Genomic DNA, 12034 nt, shown 5'->3' with positions numbered 1-12034 from the left:
TAGCATGTCTGAGTCTCACTGTGACAGAAACCCTGCTGTAGAGTTTATAGCATGTCTGAGTCTCACCGTGACAGAAACCCTGCTGTAGAGTTTATAGCATGTCTGAGTCTCACCGTGACAGAAACCCTGCTGTAGAGTTTATAGCATGTCTGAGTCTCACCGTGACAGAAACCCTGCTGTAGAGTTTATAGCATGTCTGAGTCTCACCGTGACAGAAACCCTGCTGTAGAGTTTATAGCATGTCTGAGTCTCACCGTGACAGAAACCCTGCTGTAGAGTTTATAGCATGTCTGAGTCTCACTGTGACAGAAACCCTGCTGTAGAGTTTATAGCATGTCTGAGTCTCACTGTGACAGAAACCCTGCTGTAGAGTTTATAGCATGTCTGAGTCTCACTGTGACAGAAACCCTGCTGTAGAGTTTATAGCATGTCTGAGTCTCACTGTGACAGAAACCCTGCTGTAGAGTTTATAGCATGTCTGAGTCTCACTGTGACAGAAACCCTGCTGTAGAGTTTATAGCATGTCTGAGTCTCACTGTGACAGAAACCCTGCTGTAGAGTTTATAGCATATCTGAGTCTCACTGTGACAGAAACCCTGCTGTAGAGTTTATAGCATGTCTGAGTCTCACTGTGACAGAAACCCTGCTGTAGAGTTTATAGCATGTCTGAGTCTCACTGTGACAGAAACCCTGCTGTAGAGTTTATAGCATGTCTGAGTCTCACTGTGACAGAAACCCTGCTGTAGAGTTTATAGCATGTCTGAGTCTCACTGTGACAGAAACCCTGCTGTAGAGTTTATAGCATGTCTGAGTCTCACTGTGACAGAAACCCTGCTGTAGAGTTTATAGCATGTCTGAGTCTCACTGTGACAGAAACCCTGCTGTAGAGTTTATAGCATGTCTGAGTCTCACTGTGACAGAAACCCTGCTGTAGAGTTTATAGCATATCTGAGTCTCACTGTGACAGAAACCCTGCTGTAGAGTTTATAGCATGTCTGAGTCTCACTGTGACAGAAACCCTGCTGTAGAGTTTATAGCATGTCTGAGTCTCACTGTGACAGAAACCCTGCTGTAGAGTTTATAGCATGTCTGAGTCTCACTGTGACAGAGACCCTGCTGTAGAGTTTATAGCATGTCTGAGTCTCACTGTGACAGAAACCCTGCTGTAGAGTTTATAGCATGTCTGAGTCTCACTGTGACAGAAACCCTGCTGTAGAGTTTATAGCATGTCTGAGTCTCACTGTGACAGAAACCCTGCTGTAGAGTTTATAGCATGTCTGAGTCTCACTGTGACAGAAACCCTGCTGTAGAGTTTATAGCATGTCTGAGTCTCACTGTGACAGAAACCCTGCTGTAGAGTTTATAGCATGTCTGAGTCTCACTGTGACAGAAACCCTGCTGTAGAGTTTATAGCATGTCTGAGTCTCACTGTGACAGAAACCCTGCTGTAGAGTTTATAGCATGTCTGAGTCTCACTGTGACAGAAACCCTGCTGTAGAGTTTATAGCATGTCTGAGTCTCACTGTGACAGAAACCCTGCTGTAGAGTTTATAGCATGTCTGAGTCTCACTGTGACAGAAACCCTGCTGTAGAGTTTATAGCATGTCTGAGTCTCACTGTGACAGAAACCCTGCTGTAGAGTTTATAGCATGTGCTGGTTTACAACGCCTGCCCATCCCTTGCATGAAGGGCTTTTGTGATATCATTGTGATATCTTTTACTTTTGTTACTTTAAGTACTTTTTTATGCCAATATTTTCGTACTTTTATTCGGGTACAAGTAAAGAATGTGCAGTGGTGTAAAAATTAACTAAGTACATTTACTTAAGTACTGTACTTAAGTACAGTTTTGAGGTATTTGTACTTTACTTGAGTATTTCCAGTTTTCAGTACTTTTACTTCTACTCCACTACATCTCGGTTCCAAATATTGTACTTTTACTCCACTATAATTATTGGAAAACTTCAGTTACTAGTTACTTTGCAGATATAAATTATTATATTATTAAACATACATTAATGCACTTTAGCCCTATTCTATACTTTGGCTATTTGAAAATGTCCGATCTACAAGCTCACAACGCGTCGCGATGCGACGCATTGTGAGCTTGTAGATCTGCTATTTTCAAACATTTTGTACTTTTACTTTTAGTACTTTAAGTACATTTTGATGTCAATACTTTCATACTTTTACTCAAGTACATTTTGAATTCCAGACTTTTACTTGTAATGGAGTACATCTACATTGCAGTATTGATACTTTTACTAAAGTACAAAATGTGAGTACTTTTTCCACCACTGAGAATGTGCGTACTTTTTCCACCACTGGTATGAACCACAGAAAAACGTTAAGTGACCAGGCAACAACGTCCAGGACTTTACTCCTTTCACGGTAAAAAGCTGTGTGAACAAAAGACTTTTCACAGAATGAAACTTTACAATCCTGAAGCTGCTCTGTTATCTCATGACTGTACACACAGTAGGGCATCAACGACTTGTGATCTTTGCAAGTCGACTCGACTCAGTGAAAAAGTTGAGTTGAAGTCGACTTTATCGTTTGATGACGTCATCACATCACACACGACCCCCCAATTATTTTGGGGGGGTCACCATATGATTAACTTAATGTGAAACATTGTTTTCTCACTCAACTGTAAATAAACCAACATTAAGTCTAAGTGTATAGAGGGTATCTGCACATTTATAAAGTGCCAATTTAAGGACGTTTTAATACCTCTAAAATTTAAAATCAAACCTCGGTTCGAAGTGAACTATGTGTTCTAGATCAATACATTCTGTGTTCTAGATCTATACTTTCTATGTGCTTTAATTCTATATTTTTATGAATTCTGAATGAATGAATGATTTTATCTGCAGGGCCAAATTGTCATGTGAAGCTTGACCAATCCTCAAGTCTGGACGCACGATACACACAAAGCCACTCCTTGGAAGCGGCTTTCACCGATTCAAAAATTGGCCAAATTGTCAAACATACAGATCGGCAGAAGATGTGAGGCGTTGTGAGCATGTAGATCTGCTATTTTCACAACAGAAAGTATTTTCGACTTTAACTTTCTCTGGTGGGAGTCGACTTGTGTAATGAAGTCGACTGAGTCGACTTTTTCGTTAATGCGCTAGTACACACAGGACCACTAAGCTTCACATACTGTGATGAAATGCTGAACATATATTTATATTTGTATTTAATCACTTAAACTCAGTTGACTGGGGACCTGGGGTCCACCAGGGCTCTATAGACAAGACCCACCAGCATTTCCCGCTACACCAATTCTCTTTTTGCATTTGTTTTTGCATTTGTTATATTGCTGTTGATGTACTGACATATTATCTTGTTTATTGTTGTGATGTTTTATCTGCTTATTGTAAGTCGCTTTGGATTAAAAGCGTCTGCTAAATGCCTAAACTGTAAGTGTAAACTGTAAACAGCCGATCTACAAGTGAATGTTTACGATGATGGTGTGGGAGTGCAGAAGGAGAAACGATGGAGATGTATTCCTCTTTGAGGAGCCAAGCAGCACAGACCTGTCATCACACAGGTCATTACCTCAACGCCTCAGAGGTGTGTATGAACTCTTAAAGGTATGCATTAAAGGAAATCCTGCCTCTGCTACGTGTAACAAACTGTTGTAAACACCTTGTTTTCTGTATGGTCACTCTGGGATAAAGAGCGTCTGCTAAAATGCCTATAATTGTAACAATCTTAACGACCTGGCGTGAGGCCAGGTAGTTTAAGCACGTGAGAATATCAGTGCATTTAACCCATTTAGGCCTAGGATTATTGACTGCTTTAACCATTGAAAAATAGCAGATATACAAGCTCACAGCGCGGCACCGAGTGCCGCGCTGCGAGCTTGTAGATCTGCTATTTTTGAAATATCACGATTTTTCTTTGCAAGTCTTTGAATATATCTATTTAAAAGCAAACATTTGTAACTCAAATATTTGCTTCTGGGGGGTCCCTGGAACAACATATTTTGAGATGGGGGTCCGTGGCTAAATACCTGTAATTTTGGGGGTCCTTGACATGAAAAAGTTTGAGAACCACTGATTTAGAGGAAGGATTTGGAAGTCGGGTCAAAGATCGGGGTCAAAGATATTCAAAGACTTGCACACATTTCCACGTTTTTTTTAAAAATAGCAGATCTACAAGCTCGCAGCGCGGCACTCGGTGCCGCGCTGTGAGCTTGTATATCTGCTATTTTTCAATGGTTAAGGCATAAAATAGTGGTTAAAGTGGTTAAAATCTAACGCGACTCGGGCGCGTTCCAGGTATTTGAATGTTAAAGAACAACGGCGAAGGCGACACTCAAATGTCAGCAGCTTTCTTATCGTGCAGCGACAGTAAAGGTTAGCTGTTGTTCGGACACAATGACACACGGGCCTTATCAGTGGCTCAACTGAACAAACAGCCTCTGTGGTGACTGCAGCCGAGGGCTTTCTGTAAACGCATGGGAATGTGTGTGTGCGTGCGTGCGTACGTGTGTGCGTGTGTGTGTGTGTGCGTGCGTGCGTGCGTGCGTACGTGTGTGCGTGCGTGCGTGTGAGCAGTTTGTTTAACAGAGCACAGGAATTAAGGGCCATTCACACTTGAACACTATAACCACTTGAAAAATAGCAGACAAGCTCACAGCTGCGAGCTTGAAGATCTGCTATTAATGAAAAGTTGTGAAAATGTGTGTAAATCTTCGAATATATGTATTTTTAAAGCGAACGCTTGTAACTCAAATTTTGCTTCTGTGGGGGTCGTTTACATAAAAAGGTTTGAGCACCACTGACAGAAACATATAGAACCCCGGATTTCGGAGACATTTATAGAATCTGGTCAAAATATTGAAAGACTTGCTCAAATTGTTATGATAAAAAAAAAAAAAAGCAGATCTACAAGCTCGCAGCGCGGCACTCCTTGAGAACCAGTGTTCTATATGAGTCCATGGGTGAAATGAGCCGCGGTACAACATGTCTGCAGTGAGTTCAGTTCATCACCTCCTGGAGCAGTATGAAAACATGCAGACGGGGTAGTGGCTCAGGGGTAGAGCAACCGGAAGGTTCCCAGTTCGATCCCGGGCTCCGGGCTCACTTCCCACATTCACACACCAATGGTGGGAAAGCTGACACCGACCCACTCACTGGAGGCAGTGTGGGGTTCAGTGTCTTGTACCGACCCACTCACTGGAGGCAGTGTGGGGTTCAGTGTCTTGCATCGACCCACTCACTGGAGGCAGTGTGGGGTTCAGTGTCTTGTACCGACCCACTAACTGGAGGCAATGTGGGGTTCAGTGTCTTGTACCGACCCACTCACTGGAGGCAGTGTGGGGTTCAGTGTCTTGTACCGACCCACTAACTGGAGGCAATGTGGGGTACAGTGTCTTGCCCAAGGACACTTCCACATGTTGTCAGGAGGAGCTGGGATTCAAACCGCCGACCCACGGATCATTGGACGGCCTGCTCTACCTCCTGAGCCACAGCCGCCCCAAATGAAAACATGCAGACCTCCCCACACTAAGAGGTTAAAGCAGACCTCCCCACACTAAGAGGTTAAAGCAGACCTCCCCACACTAAGAGGTTAAAGCAGACCTCCCCACACTAAGAGGTTAAAGCAGACCTCCCCACACTAAGAGGTTAAAGCAGACCTCCCCACACTAAGAGGTTAAAGCAGACCTCCCCACACTAAGAGGTTAAAGCAGACCTCCCCACACTAAGAGGTTAAAGCAGACCTCCCCACACTAAGAGGTTAAAGCAGACCTCCCCACACTAAGAGGTTAAAGCAGACCTCCCCACACTAAGAGGTTAAAGCAGACCTCCCCACACTAAGAGGTTAAAGCAGACCTCCCCACACTAAGAGGTTAAAGCAGACCTCCCCACACTAAGAGGTTAAAGCAGACCTCCCCACACTAAGAGGTTAAAGCAGACCTCCCCACACTAAGAGGTTAAAGCAGACCTCCCCACACTAAGAGGTTAAAGCAGGGTTCCCCAATAGGCGGCCCTGGGCTGCACACCAACCCCAGTAATAATGGTGGTATAAGAGCAGCAACAACACTGGTATATCGTCATTGTCGGGTGGAAATCTCGTATCTCCAAATTTGTACGTTTTTTCGCAAATCATACAAGGCCGTCGCACAAAAGTAGTGAAAACAGCAGATCTACAAGCACACAATGCCTCGCGGTGCGAGGCGTTGTGTGCTTGTAGATCGGCTGTTTTCACTAGTTAAAATACATTTTAAAATGATAAATGCAAAACAAACTGTTTTGGACATACAAGATTTTCACCCGACAACGACGATATCTGAACTGTCGCTGGAGTAGCGGGAACGCCACCGTCGCCCCCTGCAATGCTGTGGCCCTCGGCTTGGTACCCTATGGACATAATTCGGCCCTTGAGGAAAACTAATTGGGGAACCCTGGGTTAAATCAACCAAAGACCCCAACAAAGCAACATGAAGAGATCTGAGATAGAAGTCCATGTTTTCTCCCTGGACTTCAACTCCAGTTGAGCTCTGACATCCTGCACCGTTGCTGTTTCTCTTGTTTCTCGTAATGTTTTCCTTTCTCTTGTTTGGTGATGTATTCTTTAACCCATTTAGTCTTAGAATTATTCAATGCTTTAACCAGTGAAAAATAGCAGATATACAAGCTCACAGTACGTGCGGCACCGAGTGCCGCGCTGCGAGCTTGTAGATCTGCTATTTTTGAAAAAGTCTTGAAAAAGAAAATATGTGCAAATCTTTGAATATATATATTTTCAAAGTGAACGTTTGTAACTCAAATGTTGCTTCTGGGTGGTCCCTGGAACTAGATATTTTGAGATGCGGGTCCGTGGCCAAATTCATATAATTTTGGGGGTCTTTCACATGAAAAGGTTTGAGAACCACTGACATAGTAGTCTCTCAAGAACAGACCAACTGAGCTCCAGTTGAAGTGAAAAGAACCTTTTCTTTGACGATGGCTGGCCAGATTGCTGACATAGAAACAAAAAAATATAGAAATCAAAAAATCTTGGAAGGATTCAAAAGACACTTCAAAAATATCATATCTGCTATTTTTCAATAGTTAAAGCATAAAATAATGATACAAAATAATGTGAACCCGTTCTAAATGGGTTAATAAAACCATCTTGTTCCTTGGTATTTCATTTGTCGTAATGTTTTCCTTTCTCTCGTTTTGCTAAAGTATTCTTTCGTCTCTTGATTTGATCGTTGACCCGTGTCAACGCTGCGGTGGGGCCGACCGCACGTTGTTTTTAAGACGTGCTTTCTAAATAAACTCTGAGCGGAGCGGAGCGGGAGAGAGCGTGCCACGGACAGCAACCCATTATCACTGGATCTGTAATTAGAAATAGGAAAGTCAAATTGACCATCAACATGAGAGGCAGAACGAGAGGCTGCCAAGACCTATGGCTCTGTTTGGTTCTGCAGTACGGTATGTGTGTGCTGTAGGCCTACTGTATAGTATACTGTACTATACTGAATGATGTGTGTGCTGTAGGCCTACTGTATACTGTAATATACTGATAGGGGAATGAGCTATTAATGTCATTAATACACCTTAAGAGTTGTTTTGGGGAAATAAGATAAAAGCCCCCCCCCCTTCGATGTTGCCTAGAACTGGAGGATTTATTGTGGGGTCATGTGAACTGTGACATCATGAAGGAGAGACTGCCTTCTCTCTCATCAATAGCGAGTTTAAGCTCGCTACGGCAACGGCAGATGACAACGGTAATCGGAAATGATCCGCGCTTGATAGATAAACCTGCCGTCGCCACAGCCGTCTCTACTACGCCAGAAGGTCCCTTCCCACGTAGCGCCTACTCCGTCTGCTGCGTGTACGCGTCGCCATGGGAACCAAAGCGTTCACTGAAAGGGGTGGGAACCCGTCGCCGCCGAGGCTTTGCTTAACCATTTTGATCGCTATGGCGATTACGTCATAGCAGCCGTAGTCCGCCTGGCGTTGCCGTATTGAAAACCATCTAGCTTAAACTCGCTAATATCTTTTGAAGCACAACAGCTTTGCTTTGACGGTTTGGTTTTGGCTGTGTGCGTGTGTGTGTGTGTGTGGGGGGGGGGGGCATGTGTGCGTGTGTGTGTGTGTGCGTGTGTGTGTGTGTGTGCGAGACAGCTGCGCTTCCTGACTGTCTACTAGCTTGGTAGGCCTATTAACTCTCAGCATGAATAAAAGTTGAATAAGCATCTTTTACGTTTATCTATTTGGACATTTAGGTATGATATGTGGGACTGTCAGTCCAATATATATATATATATATATATATATATATATATATATATATAAAAACCCCATAGGGGTTTTTGACTATGGGGGTTCAGACTTTATCTATGGGGGCTAAGCCCCCATTGGCCCCCACCTAATTCAAACCCTGAGGTTTAGGGTTCAGGGTTAGCACTATACATTACCTCTCACACAGGGTTTAGGGTAAGGGTTTAGGGTTTAGGTTAAGGGTTCAGGGTTAGCACTATACATTACCTCTCGCACAGCGTCAGCATCCAGGAGGTGGTCAGCCAGAATGCCAGGATGAAGGCAGTCAGAGTGCGCGCAGGGTAGTTGTTCATCAGCACCTTGACAACAACACACAATACATCAATAATACGCAGGGTAGTTGTTCATCAGCACCTTGACAACAACACACAATACATCAATAATACACAAATAACACATAATAACACATCATACATGACAGGCATGTGCAGAGAATTTGGGTCTGAAATCTCTAAAAAAAAGGGCACTTTTGGTGAAGAATCACTGATACTAAACAGTGCCCAAATCTCATATACCCGCATGCTGAAACAGTGACCAAATTTGGAGATGACTAACATCACTGACTGACATCACGGAACACCATATATGGACATAAACGGGTGAAACAGTGCCCAAATTTGGAGATGACTGACATCACTGGTATGTCTTAAATGCTACTATCTTACGAGCAGACACTTTCACCTCAGTAAACAACACAACAACCAGGGGAAAGGGACTAGCAGGGGTTGACACTATGGTCTCAGGTGTCAACCTGATGTTTTACTTGCCACAAGCTCATGCCCACTTGCCCGAAAAGTAAATTGTCCATTCATTATAAAACGATAGGCAAGATTTGAATTACCGCTCAATGTAACACTTATTTCTTTACTTTCAGGGGCTGTGCGATAAAAAATATGTCATACCTCAATACCTCCAAATCCAAATACCTGCGTACAGTAGCTATGATTGAATATGTCTGGTTTCACACATGTTATTTTATATTTTTTAAGTGTAGCAACAGTAAAAGCTGCACATTATAGGTAAACTGCTCTTATTTTACATTCCACAGACCAAAAGACAGCCCTCTGGCCATGTTCAGGTGTTTAGACAGATATCTCGTGTTGTGTTTATAGACTGTTGCGTCCCCTCTCAAATGAGCACTTGCCCGGTCGGGCAACCTGAAAGCAAACTCCACCTGCCCAAAGGTTTTATTTACCTGCCAGGGGCAGGTAGGCAAGCCTTAGTGTCAATGCCTGGGACTAGTAAAGCTGCTTGCACACTGCTGTGTTTTTTCGGCCATATATCGGCGCACATTTTGGAGCACGTAAATAACAAAATCAACCTCACGTTATGTCAATCACGTTTGCACACTGCCTCCCGGGTCATATAGATTTTCGGACCAGGGTCGATTTTTTTTTTTTTTTGCAGCTGTCGCCACTTGCTCCCTTGCTCTTTCACTCTCTCCTCTCTCTCTCTCCCTCGCCTGAAAAACGTTTTTTTTTTGCAGATTTCCAAAACACAACGAAAAAACAATAAGCCACTCCCGACCTACTTTGTGCAACCAACTTAATGCACAATACACTAGTAAGACACCTCAGGGTGACATGCGACCTCACCCTAGGGCGAGGTACGCCAATTCTTGGCCATCTGGCCAGTGATGTATATGGGACCAGTTACTCATATATGGAGACCCCTTCATGATAGTTATGTCATGTCAAAACATGGCCATATATGGACATTACCAAATATGGGCATTCCCATATATGTCCTTAATATTGATAACATAATATCCTTAATCATGTCCTTAATATTGACAATATAGGAATCTCCATATATGGGCATAAAACGTACGTAAGTAATGCCAAGCAGGGCCTTGGTGAGTTAGGGCCTTGCTTTGATGCCTGTGGATCTCCAAATATGGGCATAAGGGGGTACCCTAACATTTCTCATTTTCGGCCTGGGATTTATGACATCAGAAATCTCCATGTATGGGCATGAAAGGTTTTTTCTTTTTCTGGGAATGACCATATATGGACTTTTATACCCTGAGAAATCTCGTAGCTTGTCTGACTGTCAGTACAGGAAGTGATGTCACGTGACATCTTTTTTATGCCCATTATATGAGTCATTCTGTACCACATCACTGTGACTCACTGACATCACGTGACATCACTTCCTGTACTGACAGTCAGACAAGCTACGACATTTCTCATGGTATACTGTGACCTTCGGTCGCAATAACACATAGCGCGGGGTACTTCTTGTCCACGGTTCACCTTGAGCACGAAGCGGAAGGTGAAGTTGATGTTGTTGAGGGATCCGATGCTCCTGTAGGAGGCGCTGAGGAGCACCTTGCTGTGCAGCAGGATGGCGCGGTGCACCAGGTAGAGGCGTAGGAACATGAGCAGCGACAGCAGCAGCTCCGCGTCCAGCGGGGCCCGGCCACGGCCGGGGGACACGCACAGCAGGGGAGCCGGGGCCCGGGGCCACAGGGACGAACTGGAGGTGGTGGTGTTGTTGGAGGAGGAGTCCTCCGCTGAGGAGGAGCGCTGAAAAAAGATTACGCATTATTACTGTGATCGTACCATAAAGCTCCTTTTCCAGGAAAACGGGACAGATCATGTGGCCACACGTTCCCCCTTCCACTGACTAGTGTTGTGCTTGACACCAAATTTTGATTTAGTTTTAGTCATAGTCTTTTGAAAAAATCTCATTTAGTTTTAGTCATAATTTAGTCTCCTGAAAAGTTTTAGTTTTAGTCGACTAAATATGAGATTTTAGTTGACTAAATCTACAGTTGATTTAGTCAACTAAAATGTATTTCGGCAGGCCTTGATGGCATCGTAATGATTTTATACTTGGTTGCATGCTGAAAATAGCTGATCTACAAGCTCACAACGCGTCGCGCTTGTGAGCTTGCATGTAGATCTGCTGTTTTCAGCAAGCAACACCTGAGAGCAACCAAACATAAAATGACTCTCTTCTCCACTAGTCCCTCCCTAACATTTTAGTCTAGTTTTTATTTTGTTGACGAAATTGTCAATATATTTAGTCTTAGTTTTAGTCATCACAGCTTAGTTTTTATTTAGTTTCAGTGAAAAAAACGCAGTCGACACACATTTTTCGTCATAGTTTTAGTCGACGAAATCAACACTGCCACTGACTATATTTAGCATGTTTCCTGTTCCTCCATACTGTAAGTTCTAACTGACATACCTGAGTTTGACAAGTTTGAGTTGACAGCTTTGAATTACACTGTATTGTTACAAAGAATTATATGTTTGTTTATTGAGATATTGTCATTGATTGCATTGACTCCAGTGTAGGGAGCGTTGCTCAAGCTCAATCACAACATGAATGCAGACCTGTGGATTTGTGTAAAGTGGGAAATTGGGTTAATTATAATTATAGTGTGGGTTTGAGTTGTTATGTAAGTAGTTATTTGAGTATGTGATGACACTTTAAATGTGTCCATGATTGTAATGACCTTGGACATGGAAAGGGACTGGTTTATTATAATTGTGGAATCAATTCAGAATTGGTATATGGTCCAATGGGAGGGGCTTAGCCTTTAAAGGAGTAGTTCACCCCCAGAATTACTTTATTTCTATTGATTACTCGTGCCATGGAGACTTGAGTTCAATAATATTTTTTGTTTTTTGTCGCATTCCTAAGACAATAATTTGATTACAATATATGTACCCCCATTGATTCCGGATGGGGACCCAAACGCATTTGGTTCCCCATCCATAATCAATGGGGGTAAAT

General features: G+C 43.2%; 1 protein-coding gene across 1 annotated transcript in view; it reads right to left on the bottom strand.

The window, feature by feature from the left end:
- Positions 1-12034, bottom strand: part of kcnn4 (potassium intermediate/small conductance calcium-activated channel, subfamily N, member 4) — a gene marked incomplete at both ends in the record, with an annotated part of 117733 nt that overhangs the window by 46755 nt on the left and 58944 nt on the right. The window contains 2 exons of the mRNA XM_080744423.1: positions 8495-8586; positions 10543-10815. Coding sequence (XP_080600549.1) covers positions 8495-8586; positions 10543-10815 — 365 coding nt within the window. The remainder of the gene's footprint in view (positions 1-8494; positions 8587-10542; positions 10816-12034) is intronic.

The sequence above is a fragment of the Nannobrachium achirus genome (assembly GCF_963921795.1).
Source record: "Nannobrachium achirus genome assembly, chromosome: 2".
Lineage (NCBI taxonomy): Eukaryota > Metazoa > Chordata > Actinopteri > Myctophiformes > Myctophidae > Nannobrachium > Nannobrachium achirus.
Note: the sequence above shows the minus strand (reverse complement) of the source record. Positions and strands in the feature narration are given on the sequence as shown.